This window comes from Aricia agestis, chromosome Z, assembly GCF_905147365.1.
Source record: "Aricia agestis chromosome Z, ilAriAges1.1, whole genome shotgun sequence".
Lineage (NCBI taxonomy): Eukaryota > Metazoa > Arthropoda > Insecta > Lepidoptera > Lycaenidae > Aricia > Aricia agestis.
The window spans coordinates 27,612,511-27,630,357 of record NC_056428.1 but is presented as its reverse complement, the minus strand read 5'-3'; the positions used below and the strand labels follow the sequence as shown (position 1 = coordinate 27,630,357).

General features: G+C 35.4%; 1 protein-coding gene and 1 long non-coding RNA gene across 6 annotated transcripts in view; one reads left to right on the top strand and one right to left on the bottom strand.

Moving 5' to 3' along the window:
• The first annotated feature begins 1,165 nt into the window (after positions 1-1,165).
• LOC121738373 lies at positions 1,166-15,862 on the top strand. Its single transcript, XR_006037278.1, has 3 exons — positions 1,166-1,177; positions 5,082-5,091; positions 15,769-15,862. It is a non-coding gene; the product is annotated as an uncharacterized LOC121738373 (long non-coding RNA).
• The window catches only part of LOC121738369 (protein nervous wreck), a 45,818-nt gene continuing 32,708 nt past the window's right edge, over positions 4,738-17,847 (bottom strand). For 3 of the 5 annotated variants that reach the window (XM_042130363.1, XM_042130365.1, XM_042130366.1), the window contains 14 exons: positions 12,359-12,495; positions 11,813-11,966; positions 11,374-11,601; positions 11,049-11,234; positions 10,672-10,908; positions 10,453-10,594; positions 10,205-10,371; positions 9,936-10,085; positions 9,582-9,848; positions 9,387-9,500; positions 9,150-9,258; positions 8,068-8,265; positions 7,859-7,893; positions 4,738-7,221 (listed from right to left, as the gene is read on the bottom strand). In XM_042130363.1, the coding sequence (XP_041986297.1) occupies positions 6,784-7,221; positions 7,859-7,893; positions 8,068-8,265; positions 9,150-9,258; positions 9,387-9,500; positions 9,582-9,848; positions 9,936-10,085; positions 10,205-10,371; positions 10,453-10,594; positions 10,672-10,908; positions 11,049-11,234; positions 11,374-11,601; positions 11,813-11,966; positions 12,359-12,495 (2,562 nt within the window). In that variant the 3' untranslated portion in view covers positions 4,738-6,783. The remainder of the gene's footprint in view (positions 7,222-7,858; positions 7,894-8,067; positions 8,266-9,149; positions 9,259-9,386; positions 9,501-9,581; positions 9,849-9,935; positions 10,086-10,204; positions 10,372-10,452; positions 10,595-10,671; positions 10,909-11,048; positions 11,235-11,373; positions 11,602-11,812; positions 11,967-12,358; positions 12,496-17,847) is intronic. The other 2 variants (XM_042130364.1, XM_042130367.1) reach the window with 1 other exon arrangement.

Sequence of the window (17,847 nt, the reverse complement as noted above, 5' to 3'; positions counted from 1 at the left end):
GTTAAATTATTGGTGAAAGCTGACATTAAAACCTGGACTCGGAGATGTTCATCAGTAAGTCGAGATCGAAATTTATTTTTAACAAAGTTCATCTTCGAAAATGCTTGGTACGCACTACGCACACAATGGGTCGGCGCGGGCGGTCCGAATGCGGCCCGCGGTCCGCCATTTGGTGACCCCTGCTCTAGTCTACTACTACTCTAGTAGTAGTGTTCCCAGCCCCAGATCTTATTATTTTTTTTAGATGGGGCAAAACTATAAATGCCGCCCCCGCCCACTTTTACTTATAATTATCAATATACTTTACGTTTCTTACCTATAACTGATTGACTTTTGGACATATCCTGCAGACCTTTCGGAAATAATGCATCAATGCATCCATTACCGTTTTTTTATCACGGAAAAATAAATAGAGAACTTTTATAATAATAAGTAATTATGTAGTTTGAGAATGTAATTTTCCATATTTTATTTATTCCGTGGGCAAAGATAAGTAAAAAATGAAAAGTTGTCCATTAGTAAGTGTGAATTTGGCCGACCTCTGAATTTGTCCGGAGCATTGCCCCTAGCTTGCTCCCCCCTAGATCCGGCCCTGAGTGTTCCTAGTTATTTTACAATAGAATATAGTCAATAGAGAAATGTTAATCATTTACATTATTATCAAACCAAATCGCATTATGAACTTGAGGTATAAAATCCAGATATTAACCATTTTTAAGTACTTGTAGACATACATAGATAGAGGGGACTGAATGTATGCAGAGCAATAGAAATTCAAATATTGACCCATCACTACTTGTGTCTTTCAATAGCCAACTATTTTATATATCTATCTTGTTTCCACAGACGCGGTTGGTTTGTTTACGAGTGAAAGAGACAAAGTAGTCTGTTAATACAAGAATTTCTTTCCTCCGCGACTGGACTATACAATAAAACAAAAGTATGCGAGTATTTAAATATATTTAAATTAATTCAGCGAAATTCCAGCACGTTGCCTAATGAGAACTAACATCCATCGTATGATCTTACTAAGAGTAAAAGCAACAGTAAATATCTACACATAAGTATTGCATACTCCGTTCCATTTCATTCTGATCTAAATATAAGTAAATAAAATTCAGCAGTAAAAAAAAATCAATGGTACTTATAATATTTTTAATGAGTGATATTTTTTAAAGTATATACAGTGTGTAACAAAAATAAGTGATAATACTTTAGGGTGTGTACGTGTTCCTTGTAGAGAGTTCACTGTGAAAGTAGCAGCTCTGAAAGATGAAATTTTTTTTTCACTTTTGTATGGACAAGGGCACGAGCGTCACGAGTTTCCCCATACAAAAGTGAAAAAAATTTTTGGTCTTTCAGCGCTGCTACTTTCACAGTGAACTCTCTACAAGGAACACGTACACACCCTAAAGTATTATCATAATAGTTCTTTGGCCGCGTTGTGAACTATTTTGAGGTGGGTAGAAAATGTTAAAATCGCAACAGATGGCGGGAGAGTGGACCGCCGGCGAAGCGTACGAGAGGAAGTATCCCCCCTCTCTTTTTAATAAAGTTTAATTGCTCACAGCTTGCCCTGGAGTGGACGTAGTGTTATTAGGTCTCATGTAGACGTTCTAAAAGTGTTAATTTTGTTAACCTATTTAGAAAAATTAACAATTTTCATTTTTCATTTAGATTTAGAAATTTTACATCAAAATGAATTGAAACGGGGTATAGTCACAAAACATTTGCATTAGACAGTCAAACTGTGCTCTGGTATATTACTACAGAGTGCTACATCCTTTCTATGATACATCGTGAACATATCCAATGACTATTACAACTAGATTATTGAACTATTACGGTTGAAATTCTAACTACATTCAACTATTGAATATATTCACGTTCTCCTAACATATATATTTTTATATAAATAACATACAGATTAATTTGCGTAAAAGAAATTGCTTAACAATTATAACAAATGTATATTTGTAATGATATGCGACTGTTATATTAACCCCCGCCCCCTTACCAATAAAATCAAAGTATCAGATGTTATAGTTACACAGTGCTTTGTAATTGTCTACGTTGGACAAATCGCTTGCCAGGCAAGGAACAGTACTTATTAGTAAGGGAGGGAATAAAAATATTTTAAAACTCATTAAAATAGGTGCCTTACGAAAAATATTGTTCATTTCATGAATTAATTCTTATTTTATGAGTGACACGTTAAGAAAATCTTATATTAATTTAAAAACAATAAAATAACCTATACCTAAAGAAATCAATGATTTCATTTCCTTATTTTCTAAGATAAAACCGACGTATCTGTCGGAAATCAGTATGTAACATAAAAATAATTATGAATGAATAATAATTCTTGAGTAACAAAAATTTGATTTAGGGTTAGTATTAATAATAATTATCTACGAATTACATCAAATAGTATTTAAAATAAAGGGCACATATTAGGCCTTTTTCAAGTTGTTACAATAACATTTAAATAATTATTAGCATGACTTGTTTTTTTCAAAACAAAGTTTTCTTAATGGTCCAGTCAACTTAGGCTTAAATTAGGTAAGAATCTCGGAATTCGAGATATCCAGCTGTAAGTCTGTAAATAATATTTGTATATTGACGCCCTAAATGTTGTCTCAAAACCTACATATGGTAGAGTGTGCGAAACTATTAAATTTCAAGATCAAAGGTCACAAAAAATTGTTTCAGTCGCTTTTTTGGAAATATTTTACTTCCTATGGGTTTTTTGCTATTTGTATTTAATATCAATATTGTAGAATACAAAATTCTCAACAACTTTTGTCTAAATTTTTTTTTTATACGGTGAACCGTTTTCTTGATAGAGGGCGGAGAGCGCGCGGTCACAGTATCACTTCAGGTCAACCAGGGCCTCCGGTCGAAAACGCGCCATATTATACAATGTGTCCCGACACCGGTGTCCGATCCTTTAATTTCGTGACGTATGCAGTATGACATATTTCATCAACAAATTGGCTCTCAATTTTGTTCTCTCTCTCTCACGGTAGTAAAATGGCAGCCATTTTAGTTTTTCTCGGGCTTTCACACTAATCTGACCAGTACTTCTCATGTAAATATCCTATGTCTTCTAAACTATCTGACTTAGAACATAGAAGTAAAGAAATTTATATAAGATGAAAGCCTCCTCTGTCTTTTTAATATAAAAAAATACCTTAATTACAAAATACACAACATTTTTTCCTTAAATTTTGGTTTTTATATTTTTAAGTCCACGAAATTCATAACTACTTACCATATTATTATGTAGGTTTTAAGACAACATTTAGGGTGTCCGAATTCCGAGGTGCACTTACTATACTGATTGGACTATAATATTATGATACTTCAAACAAAAAAATATCTTGCTATAAAATAGAGAGCATATATTATGTAAAAACGTTCATGAAAATATGAAATAAATGAATCTTACATAATAATAATTAGGAAATATAACAAACGACTTATTTATCTAAGTTTAACGTTTTTATTGTTGTTAACAATTAATAATTTCAAGAAATATTATTTTATTGCTTACATTTTATAATATTGAGTAATTTCGTTGCTGATAGTATTTATTTTAGAGATGTTTACAGTAATGTATGAAATAAACTGTAATAAAAGTAGGTAGATGAGTCGTGATATGATTAAACCAAAAAATAATTAGATATAAAATACGGATTTCGCAGAAAATGACACAAAATGTGATAAGTAATGTTTATATCATAGTACATAATATTGTTGTTATAATAATTAGAATTTCTAATAATTGTTTAATAATATAATATTGGCAGCTACACAACAACTAACCATTACTTAGTTTAATAATACTGTAACAATTGTAAGTTTTTTATTTTTCTGTAGCTTTACAAAATCCACCATAACAATAAATTGTGTACAAGTACAGAAGTTATCGTTATACAATGTTATAATATTACATCCTCGATTTTCAAGCGTCTTCTCTAACAGATCAGATAAACACAAAACGTTGGTTAAAAACGTACAATATTTAATTACACACCTTTGTATAATAATATACTTCATTAGTAAGGGAAATATCTGTAACCTGATGATATTTCATATTATACTCATAATTTGTCAAATTGTATTACTCAGAACTTGAAAGAAACAAACGAAAAAGTGTCTTAACTCTTAAGAATAGTGTGAAAGTAATATTCGTTAGAAATATTTAATTTAAATAAAAAAACAGTAATATGTACAAGAAGCGTAGTAATATGAATGAAAGATGATGTGAGAAGGTAGTAACACCCTGTATATCCTAAATCTACCATCAGTCACCGAAGTTATGAGAGCTTTCAACTTCAGCCTTTCGTGACGAAATTCGGTGACAAACCATTCATACATGTAAATTTTGCGTGTTAATTGTAACAACAAAATTACAACTTAATAGGATTCATATTATACTGCAATGTTATGACGGGAACAAAAAGTTTTGTTCAACGTTTGACAACGTTTCTACGTTTCTGTCAATACATATTCTGATATGACGTGTGCAGGAAACATGCAAATATAAAAATGTATCCAATAATCAACGATATTTTTTGAAAATCTGCCATCATATTCTGGTAGCTATACTGCTTCGACCTTTGCGTACCTAATATTCCCGTGTGAATAATATATTATTTGTCTTTTTCGTTTTGAATATTATGCCATGTTTATTGAGAGTAGATTTCGAAAGCACTGGTCAGATTTTGATTGCAGTGATATATCCCTAAAGTCTTTGGAAAATATTTAAAGTTGAAAGTAGTCCTTCAAAAAATTTTCCTCATTAGTTTTTTATCATCTGTCCGTCCTGTCTGATAAGCGAATAGTTTAGAGTATTAACATCTTATAAATAAAATACTACAACTAATTAACAATATACTCAACTTAATTGACAACCAGACTTAAGAGAAATTATTTAAACTTTTCTTAGGACTTTGTAGAGGAGACTCGGCTCAAATTCTTAAACGTAGAGCCGTATTCTTGAAATAGAGCCCTGCTCAACAATTGCAACGGTTTTACGCCCTCTCACGTGATATACATTGTTTTGCCACTTTAAGGTATCTAGTAGTTGTTATAACACTTAAGATCTAGTAAGTGTGGGCCTGATTCGGTCTAGCATAAAGATGGTGTACCGGCTACTTATACAGGGTGGGGTTGTGGTAGAAGAAAACAAAATTGACAATTAACACGTAAAATTTTCTCATACAACTCTACTCAGGGCCTCGAACGTGCTTTGCATTATCTAGTTACAATATTTATTAGCTAAGTATATACATCATTTCTACCATTGAGTGACCGCTTCTCACTCTATAAAAAGTTTCAAGTCTTTTAACTATTGTCCATCAAAGTGAAACTTGGTAAATTAGCTCACAACAGAACAACCTATAGAAAAAACCTAGAGGACGCGAAAGTTTGGTGGCTTCGGCCCTAGGGCAAGACCTCATGACTCCGTAGAGTAGAGTCGTTGCAACGGATGTTATATCTGCGTTGCGTTGACGCGCGATAATAGATGATAAAAGCGATAAAAGATGGTAAAAGTTCGTTGTTCCCACTCTTTCTTTTAATACTCGGTTTCTGAGTTTTTTTGACAGAAGTTTAGTCACTTAGCACTTTTGATTGGCTAACGTTATTGTTAACTAATCAACGCTATTGGAAAGGCAAGCTCCTGGCCAACTTAGAAACGGGGCATGAGTCCCACCACTCTCACCCATCGTAACGATAAAACAACGCACCGCTTTATTGTGTAAACACCGCGTTATCATCAAATAGTATGTAAAATGTCGCCGCTGCGACGATACAACGCAATAGAGCAATGCAATGTGGTCTCGCTCTTGAGGCCCTCTCACACAGCAGCAGTTACTGACGCCGCAATGTATAGACAGCCTAAACTTCTCTGAGCTAAATATAGTTCATGGATTAATTCTCTACCTCTCTGCGACTATTGGGTTGCAAATACTTTTACAAATCAATATCCTCGAGATCTAATAAAAAAACTGATAATTGTAGGTATTCTCATCATTCGTAGACTTGTGTGATAATTTTGTATAAGTATATATTTTAGTAAAGCTTACACCGAATCATAAAAGGTATATAAGATATTTAAAGCATCATTATTTTGCAACAAAAGTATTAGAACTTAGAACACCCACTTTGTGCAAACGACATCAGAAGCAAAATGTACAGTGGTCGTTAGATGTTCAAAAGAGACAATTTTGATTAACGATGTAGATAAAATTATTATCATTTTATTACCAAATAAGACCGCTAATTTGTACTTACGTAAACTGTAATATTATAATTTTGGTTTTCCTACAAGTTTTAGTACTTTATTCTTAATTTAAGAGTACGTGAGAAACGGTCTATATTTGAGGATATAGATTTTAGTATTACCTCAGTATAAAATAGTAACAAATGTAGATAGAATACATATTCTATCAGGGGATTCGCTAACGTTTCAACAGACGTTTATACATATACCGCCCACTCGCCGCAGTCGAAACAGATATTGAGTTTCGATTTTTATTGTTAAACCATTAATTTTGTTAGTGCCCATTGAACCAGTGAAACAAACAATACGGCACCTAAATTAGACGATCAGAGAAACAAACACGAAAACATTACCCATCGTTTTAGTAAAAATGAATTTCTCTGACAACACTGGATCGTATTGCTCAAATTCTGTTTCCACCACGACGAATGGTACTATAGAGTTTTGAGGGTTACAAATCGACTTTAATAATAATACAGTAAGCTTTACGTCTAAGCGTTCGACTCCTTGAGATCTGTGAGCCTCGCGAGCTGAGCGGGTTCCAGCTCGTCGGGGATGGAGGCACGGCCGGCCTGGGGGGCCGAAGGCGGGGACTGGGGGGCGGTGGGGGGTCCGGAGGCTACGGAGGCCCCCGTCGACTCCCCCTCGGACGCCGTGGAGCTCGACGCCGGGTGGGGGGCGGAGTCCGCGTGGCCCTCGGAGTCGCGGAGGCACACCGCGGTCTGCTCCGAGAGCGAGGACTCCTCGTCCTCGTTGTCGGCCTCCTCGGGCTGCGGCTCGGGCTCCGGCGGCGGGAAGGGCTGCTCGGGCTCCTCCATCATGGGTGTGGCGGCGGTGATCACGATCTGCGCCACCCCGAGCCCGCACTCCTCAGTTATTTCAACTTTTGGCGGCACAGGCTTCGCCACGGGCGGAATTTCCTCCACCTCCTAAAAACAATCGCGATCATTATGAGTATTGCCAGATACAAAATGGATATACCCCATTTTTGTGATGTTTTTATCCTATCTGTTCTTCTCTCTATGATTTTGTTGGAATATCTATGTGACAACATCTTACTTCATGCAACAGAAGCCCCATGCTTGTGATGATATGATTTCTAAGTAGGGTTGTATCTTGATCTCTACGAATCTCAGTAATCTATTTAAATATATTATTACGACCTAATCTAATCTAATTACTAATCATTCGTTGCAAAATTTTATTATCTGTATAAAATGTTAAAAGTTATAAATTATTTTGTCTCCACATTACTAAGGACATTCCCTGTGATAAGCTTGGATTTTGTTTGTTTAATTTTATTTCTTATTAGCACAAATCACTTTACATATTATATAATATAAATATATGTTATATACAATATTATATTGAAGCAATATAGGTATGTGCTAATAAAACTTGCTGTTTCTTACACCAAAGCGTAAAGCGACGACAGACAGATATCGACAATATAAGCTTCGCTTACAATAAACATTTTTGTGTTAACAATCAGCCTAATACTATCGAGTGTGTTAAAGCATTTTGCGATACATTAAACAAAACATATTCTGTAATTGGATAGCAAACCTCTTCTTCAATATTTTCACCGACAACCTCATCGACTGAAGCATGGAAAAGATTATAAAGCATTAAAAGGTGTCAAACAGTAATTTACAATAAACAAAAAACTGAAAACTGGTAGACAATAACCGAAATCATTTGATATATTAAATAACAACTTTGTATCAATTGTTTAAATTATATATTTATTAGTAGCAACATTCGTGATAACTTACCGACTATAGTGACAGGTGTCGTGAACTGTGGCTCCTCCTGGCCAGAGAATTGCGCATCGTATAGCTCGTGTTGGTTCCTACTAAGCTCTAGGTTAAAGCTAAAGTCTGGCTGACTGTCCATAGAATCCCCCATGTCAGGCGGAGGCGGGGGAGGGTCCATCGGTGGGGCGGTCTTATTGTTGTTGTCATTGACGATCACTGGCAGCGTCCATGGATAGGTTAGGATAGGTTATGCAAACAATTTAACGACAGTCCACGTAACTCCTAGTGTTATTTTTTTTAATAGTAATTTTAAGTATAATAGTCGTTTACATTCTATGTGCGATTTTCTGCTATTAAACATGTGTGCTTTTACAATCTATATTAATATTATTTAAGATTTAGTACAATTATTATTATTGTTATAATGTTTGTAGAGCATAGTAGAGCAAAAATATTACAGATGAAGTTATTTTTGTGTAGCTTATAGTATTGTGAGAAGATACTATATTAGAACAAAAAAACTTGGTCTGTAACATTCCACACGACTAGTTAGTATTGCTATAAGTTAACACACTGAGAAGAGCACTCTTATAGGTATTTTTGAGGTTGTAGATAGAAATAATGTAAGAGATATTTGTAGCAAAATAGTGTTAAGACTGAGATAAAGTTACTTAACATTGAGTCACTATCTATAGTTGTTAAATCGTGCAGACATGCATGTACGTGAGATGGACCCATGTGAAGGTAGCGATTGAATGTCACCTACCAAACACTAGTGAAAATTTGTAATCGTGCTGTATAAATTGTAAGAAAAATAAATACCATGCCAATTGGGATGAAAACGACAACCAATTACCCAATCAGCCAATAAGCTAACGCAAGCCGCAAGATATACGGCTATATACTTGTATACATAGACATACGTTATACGCTGCAACACCAATTCACATCGCAGATGAACAACTTCACACAGATTCATAAGTGGCCAGAGAAGAACAGTAAAGAATACATTCAGAGTGGACAGTACGGTGCTGAAGTTGTCAAAGTGCGAAATATACCAGTGCAAGGAGGACAGTAAAGTGGGGAGACGAGTCTCTTACTTTCGTCGCTGAATCCCGTTGGAGAGCCGGGAGGGGAAGCGAATACCGGAGCGGCTGAGTCTGGTGGAGTCCAATCGCCGTCCTCACCGCCACTCAAAGGTTCACCATTCTATAAAGGCAAGACAGTCGATTCTGATTCATGGTAAGTCATACCTTAATTGTAGTTTCTAAATTTGGTACAAGGTTCAATAATAAATTAGTTTTTTATATTTTTAGTTACTTGAAATACCAAAATACCTCGTCACACTCCTCGACAATCAAGGATGGGAAATTCCCAATGACTCCGTTTGCTTCACCGCGCCACCAACCGTCATCTACTCCGTGGGCATCACGAGATACAATGCGAATAAACTGAAATTCAGATAAATGATGAATAAGCATCAAGTTTTATAATAATAGCGCCTTACATCCTGGTAATTTACAATAATTTACCTGTCCCTCTTCAAGATTAAGCTCGTCTGAGCCCTCAGCGTCGTAATCGTACAGAGAGAAGCAATATCCAAGCGTTGGCAATTCTGGAGCCTTTTCTGTTGGCTCCGGCTTGGATTCCTCCTGCTTAGCGACCGGCGCAGATATGACAGAAATCTGATCTGGAGACTGAACAACGTCTGCATCTTCCCCCTCAACAGTGTAATCCACAGACGAGAATGAGATCTGTGAAACCAGTCCCGGCTGGTTGGACGTCTGTAAATTTGAAGTCTAATTGAGTCGATTTAGAAAATCGTGATCAATAACTTGAGTTAGTATACTACTTCTATGTTATTATGGATATAAAATGTATTAGACCTGTTCCCTCTCAACGTCGAGGTAGTTGTGAGGCACGTAGCCTTCTTCTCCGCGGTAGTTGCGAGCGCGCAGCCAACCATCTCCGTCCCCTTCTCCAACAACTTCCAGTTGCTCGTTTTCAATGATGGACAACTCGTCTGGGTTTTGAGCCTAAAAATCAATAGTTTTACAAAAAAAACTTGGAACAAATTAGTAATTACTATAACTTTGTCTAAAGTAGGCCTTTCTTTTTTAGGATCTTTAAGACAAAATGCCTGTATGAAACTTACAGTGTAAGAATATAACGCGGTGCATTTGTATAACGGTGCAGCCGGTGGTTCTGTAGTCTCTACTTGGGCGGCCGGTTCCGACTCCGCTTCTCCCCAATTCACTTCAGTTGGGTCATCCCAACCCACTGTCAGCTGCTCGATGCGCATACGCTCTTCCTCCAATTCAGCTAAAAATATATATCGTTAATCAAAGAACTGTAGCCTCTTGGTAACATTTTTTTGTATTTTGTAAAATACATGATTTGTACCATCAACTTCCTCGTCATGTTCGTCCTCGTGTTGCGAGCCGGACGTGGTGCGCTGATGTCCAGATGTGGTGGCAACATTTGTTGCAACTGCTTCGCCTTCTGTATTATCGCTGTCGTAGAAGGAATCTGAACTGGGCTGGTCCTAAAAAGTGAAATAAAGTTAGAATTTTCGTTAATCACTATTAACAGTTCTTTACCACAAAATATTTAAATACTTACCGCTGCGCCGGAGGCATCGGTTCTTACACTGAGCAAGCTACTGCTGCGTGGCAGAGTGTCTTGGACTGCCAGTAGGTCGACTTCTTTGAGCCACTCGTCGACTGGAGCTCCGCTGTTCCGGAGACATTCTAATCTGGCCTCGTATTTGGCTCTGGAAGTTTCTGATCGACGAATGCTAGAACGAAGTTCATCCATGCGCGTTTCAAGATCTGGGCCGTTGGGGTCGGTTGAGTCAACCTAAAAGGAAATTTTATGTTCTATTATACTGTAATTAAATTATGATTGAACATCTTAGGACGAATGAACAAAATTGACAAGGATCTTAGTTTGTGATGTGCTAAATAGTTCATTTGTGAGTTATAAAGGTTGGATGATACCTTCTGTCCTGCATCCCGCATGGCTTGATACGCTTGCAGTTTTCTGGTAGATTCCCTAACGAGAGCGGCTTCACGAACAACCCTAGTGGCCCAACGGCGAGCCTCTTGTGCGAGGGTTTGTGTCACAGACTCGTGTTCCATTGTCACAGTATCGATGGGATCATTGTCACACGGCTCAAACTCGTACTGCACATAAGAAACAGGCTTACTATAAAATATATCTCATGGATACATTTAAAAATAAAACATCTTGCAAATAGCTGAAGATATTATTTAATTAAATTAATTACAGTAATGTTTTGAGCGTAAATATAACCTAACTGACCTGGATGTGTTGTTTGAGTACCGGGTAGTAGAGATATAAGCATTGCAAGTTGTACTCCCGAGTCAGTTGCTGGGCTTGATCCCGTATTTTGCCGAAGGAGTGCTGTGTCGCGGAGCACGTGAGTAGCTCCGTTCGGCCCATGAGTGTGAGAAACTCGGACACTTTTTCATACACAGCCGCTTCCATACTTTGCATGCACGTTTGCAGTTCGGTCAGGAAGTATCTATTCTAAAATTAAAGTATTAAATTAGCTTTTTAATTACTACTACTTCATTATCAGCAATAATGCTGGAGGAACCCGGTTTATGTTATGTACACTGGTTTTGGTTAATTGGTCGAAGGCCGAGTTCTAAATTAATGTTACGTTCAAAACTTTGTTTGTAAATTCTAAAGTTAACTTAACTATATATCCTATATTTTAACTCGATGGATCCAATACCTGATGTGCATTGGCCGCGGCGATGCTCAATAGATAATCGTTCCTCGCTCCAGTTGATTTTTCTTCGAGTTGATCCCGTCGGGATGAAACTTTCGCACTATTCTTCTGCAGTGACGTAATGGATTGAAAAAACGAGCCTTTCTTCTTTTTTAACCTGGGAGATAAAATTTGCACGTCCTAGATCCTAGCGTATTTTAAAAAACGTTTTTCTTCTACGGTTACGGTAAAATTTATCTATGGATGTCTATACAGTAACAAGTTTAAGTTTAAATTTTCAAATACTTAATTAATATATATTATAATTCAGACGCTTTAAAACTACATAATATGTGTTTCTTGTCATTTTACTAAGGCCTCGTATGACGTATCGGACGCAAAAATGTAGAGCCCAATCTGGATCCATACCAATTTTTATTTCCATTACATATTATGAGCTCTTGCCCATAGATAAATAAAGGAAAACATACGTAAAGTTTAGACTGCGGATGGAACTGCACCAATTACTGCTTAAATGCTTATGCCTTAGTTAGATTGGCAGCTACTTACTTTTCCTCGATGTCTTTAGCCTTGTCTCTGACGTCATGGGCCGTATGCTCCTCATCGAAGTAAAGCTTCTTAGTCTTATCAATATCCATAACAGTCAGTTGCAACTCCTTGTGAGCTTGGGAGAGGCTGTCAGTGCACTGGAACAAAAAATAAATTTCAAAAACTCCCGACTAAAATAACACCCCCGTTTTGGTCGGGGGCTGAAAATGGATAAAAAATCGGCCAAGTGCGAGTCGGACTCGCGCACGAAGGGTTCCGTACCGGTATAGAGTGAAAGTAGACAAAAATTGTTTTATTATTAATTATTAAAGTAAAAATATAATTAAGGATTTTGTGAAAATTTCAAGTGCCTAACTGTTACCATTATTGATTACTTACTAGAAAAACCTTAAATATTAACTTCATTTTATTTTTATAGCGGCAACAGATACCTATACAATATACATAATCTGTGAAAATTTCAGAAGTCTAGCTATAGCTGTTCTTGAGTTACAGCCTGGAGACAGACAAACAGACGGACAGACAGACGGACATCGAAGTCTCAGCAATAGGGTCCCGTTTTTACCCTTTGGGTACGGAACCCTAAAAATGGTTTACTCTCATTATGATTATCATATATTATTCAAATTATCATATATGAATCTACCAGTTATCACGAACTCGTAAAAATCCGGTGTGAAACAAAGAAACTTAAAAAAGAAACAACCGCAAAACACTAAAGGAGTAGGGTAAGTCTAATTCTCTACGAAGTCAAATAAATGGACATTCGTAGAGTGTCCAATGTTTATTGGCTACGGCTCCTTAGCTTACTACGAGATGACTCTTTTCTCGATTAGCTAGTTTATCTCACCACATAAAAAAATGAAGCAGCTGTGTAAAAGTTTCTGCACCAGCTGCGAAGTATAAAACAAAAAAAAAATAAACAAACAATTATTCTCATGAAAATCGAAAACTTTTGCAATCGAAATAGCGATCAAAATGCTTTCCTATTTATATATTTCCCTCAAAAATAGACTGTGTTAATAAAATGTTAAAAATGGTTTTATTCCATCTCTAACATTGATAACGTTAATTTGTAAGTAAAATTCAATGTTCAATGATATGCAATCAATACTTAACTACCTATGCAATAGAAAACCAAAATATAATCGTTTAGGCGTTACGGTATAGTAAATAAAAATATTAACCGAAAAATCAAACTCTTAATAACATCAACAACCTTTTTGGCAACGTATTTTGCTTCTGAACGAATGAAACCCGCGAGAATTCGACCTTGATGGTAAGCCGCTGGAAATGGAAAAGCGAAGCCTTTGACGGTTATATTTTCGTTTTTCATGCCCTTTTGCTTCCATTGCAAAGGGCTGTGCCGTGTGCGGTTGCCGTGTCGAATCTACATTATCTACGTCTCTACATACCTACTAGGTATTATATAATAACTAAGTAGCTTCTGAATGATCTTATAAAGATTTATTCAAGAGGAAGGTGGCTATAGTAGAAAAACATAATATTATTATTGTTTAGATAGTAAGTTTTTATTTGTAATTTTTTATCGCATTGGGATATTGGGTGTAACCAAGAAGTTTAAGGGTGTAAACTTCTTGGGTGTAACCTGTAATGGTAGAAATAAGTATGGAAATAAATAAATAAATAAATGAAAGAAATAAGCACTTATAACAATAACAATAATAATTAGGTAAATAGTTATTTTAGAATCAGCGTAGCATCCAGGATCTTAATTTTTTTTTGGTTTGGCAAAAACTGAAAAAGCCGCCCCGCCCATTTTTTTTTACTAATTTACTTTATATTAAATCCCCGACTGACATTTGGATTTTGGACATAATATCTTACATTACAATATGTCTGTCGGGAATAATGCATCAAACAGAGGGCTTTGAGCGCGGCGACCGAACCGAGAAATTCTGTAACGAAAAAAACCTAATGAACCTAACCTAACACCCCTCACTCCGAGTTTTTTGACACGGAAAAAGAAAACAAGAACTTTTACATTACTTATCTACTTAAATACCAATATTAATTTAAGCCCTACAGTTTAAGGTATGTATGAGTCCCCTGTAGGTATAGAGTCCATTGAGAAAGTAGCAGCGCTAAAAGAGTTTCTTTTTAACTTTTGTATAGATAAACACATACCATGGCCCATGGGACGCTTGTTCATACAAATATATTTTACTCTTTTGGCGCTGCTACCATCACAGTGAACCTTATAATATAATGGACATTGGACACATACATATTACACTTACACAGTACACACCCTAAGGTAATATTATCACTTTGTTTTGTTACATCCCGTATGGATATATCATATACATATATTTAATATTAACAATATATAACAAGTAGTCACTATGTTCCATTCTCGAAAAGCATTACATTCGGGTCAAATGGCAACATAATCAAATATGTATGTTTGTGGTAACTCGTAATAAATGAACAATATGGTAGCGTGCATTGACGACGTCCCAACCTGACGGAACCGGGTAATCCAATATTCATGGCAAATGCAACTACGGCCTTTATTGATGCTTCCAGGATATTTATTTATTTATTTATTGTTGTAAGGACACCAAACAGTACATACATTAAAAACTTATACAAATGATCATAAATAGTCAAGAAGAGCTGATGCATGTACCTACCTTAGTAGGTGACACAGCATTTACAATAGCAAGTTCAGGCAGAATATTATAACATCACAATAATTAATTTAACTAAAACTAACAGTAAAATTAATTTTATACTTAAATACAAGAAACAAAAATAATAATAGCAATTCAATAGTAAAAAAAAAACACAAAATAAAATAAATAGCAGTCAAATAGGATAATATAGTCAAACATATAAATAGTTAAAAGTATACTAAGTGATTAATGATTAAAATTAGTAAAATCTTAAATGACAATATATAAAATTCATAAACTATTTCATTGATAGTTAAATTAAATTAATAAAACATGTAAAAATTAAAAAATATAGTGACAATGTATATATTACTTTACCTTAATATACAATTAATAAAAATAAAATTGCATTTCATTTAACATAAAAGTGACTAAAAATTTTCTTTTTAAAAAAAAAAGCTCACCTGTGCTCACTCCCGCATTCAGCCAAGTTTCGGTCAACGCAATAATTTGATAATTTGACCGTAAAATATTTAAATAAACATCGTTGGTCTTGGTCCGAAGACCTATTACATTTTGGTAATAAATATCCAGATTAAATTAAACATGCCTTAAAAGTAACATTTGCAATAACTAATTGAAGCAATAATTATTATAAACTACATAAGTCACGACATTTTTAAACTCTCAACGTTACGTATAAGAATGGCTTGACTTTGTTCATCCCTGCGTGCATAGATGCGGCCACCCCGCACCCAAACGAACTTGTAGCCAGTAGGTCTACTACGAAACTATTTTGAGACTCAAACAATCGGACGAGAATGCCGCGTCCTGCTCTAACAACGTCATTTCACGTTTGTTAGAGTTGGACGCGGCATTCTCGTACGATTGTTTGAGTCTCAAAACGGTTTCGTGGTACGACCCCAGCTTCTTTTGCCTTCTTGCGCGCTGCGGCGTGGAGTGATTTGTTGGATGGTGACAAGTGTTCGGCAACAAATATAGGCGTACTGGCATCATCGAGCCCCAGGTGAGATGTACTTAACTTATTCTGGGCATTTTTTTTGTTGTATGTAATGACCGCAGCTAGAAGGGCATCTCTATGACGTGTAGTTCTGAGTTTGACTATCACTGTGCGAGGGCGTGTGTTGTCGCGGCACTGACCTCCATTATACAAGTACGCTGGACTGATGATACCCTTTGAAATGACAGCTATTTTTTGTGCCTATTTGAAGCGGAATCAGCTCCCCCATTATTAGTGATAGGAACTAAATTTGACGTAAAAATGACGTTATATTGGCGCTGATAGCAGTAGTGGGAGTATTTGGAACTAATACTAGTGATGTACAAGTGTCTTTTCTATTATCGATGAAATGTTTCCAGATTCAGATAATGTCGACCATTAGGACAAAAATATTAAAATGAATAATACAAACGCTACATATTTGTATTAAATATTACAGACTTCCTCTCCGTAATTTAGATAGGCATAATAAATTAACAATGATTTCATACGTAGATAACGTGAAGTAGCAGTACCTATCTATAATCCATTTATTTTTACCAGTAAGCACTACGAAAAACTAAAAACAAAACTGAAGATAAGCTTCTAACGAAAACTTTTTGTATTGTATTTTCTAATTTCATTTCTAATATTATCAAAGTAGTGCTACAGTGTATCATATTAAGCTGAATAAGTGTTCTGTGTGATTAGACCCTAACTAATCTCATAATATTATAAAGCGGAAGAGTTTGTTTGTTTGAACGCTCTAATCTCAGGAACTGCTGGTCCAATTTGAACAATTATTTCAGTGTTAGACAGCCCATTTTATATATTTTATCACGCTGAGACTAATAGGAGCTAAGAAATAGAGGAAAATGTGGAAAAAGCGGAGGAATGTATAAAGTGAAAGATTATAATAATATAAGCTTTTTTTTTGTGGACCAATTTGTCTGTGTAATTAGATATTTACGTGGGAGAAACCGCGCGGAAAGTCTAGTAATAATATAAAAGTTCCCTATTTATTTATGGATCTAGCAATCCAATTTTAATCGATTTACTTTATCTCATTTGATTTTCGCCATTTTGGCGCTGATTGCAAAAGTGCGTGGGAAATTAACTAATTGGATAATGCGATCCATAAATAAATATGGAACATTTTTTATTGGGGTGGAGTAGGTAAGGTATTTATACATAATAAAAATATATGTGCGATACTTTAACATTATATTTTATTAGTTACCGTTACACAGTTACAGTCTGTCAAGAAAGAGTAGACGCTGAAATAAATTTTCCAAACATAATCACGATCAAATGGTAGTTTTGCGCCTTGTATTTTCACAGAGAACGTTTGTACACTTCAAAAAGTAACGGCAAGCGGTAGTAGCAATTTTCGGACGCCAACCAGTCCTTTCAATTTTTTTCAACCATAATTCCAGTCTTCCTTCGTCAGACGGAAACCTGTCAATTATTTTAAGAGCATAATATGTATATGATAATAAAAATCGGCTATCGGAGATTTCAATACAATTATTAAAGATATCGATAAGTTTTATCGACAGAAAACTCCAGCACTATTGAATTTTAATGTTTATCAAAAATCGGTAAAACAAACGTAAATATGTGGTGAATACGCAATAATAAGATTAGTGCCACATTTTTAAGAGCCTATATTACCAATAAAAGTTGAATATTGTAGAAATGAGCTGTTAAAATCACTTACTTGTGAAATGTAACCCTACATCCCTTTTTGTACCGTGTTTTACATAACATACTCCCTTTCATAGTTTAACTATGAACTACCACCACTTATTTATATATTACATAATCGCGTAAAACCTTTTCAAACACTT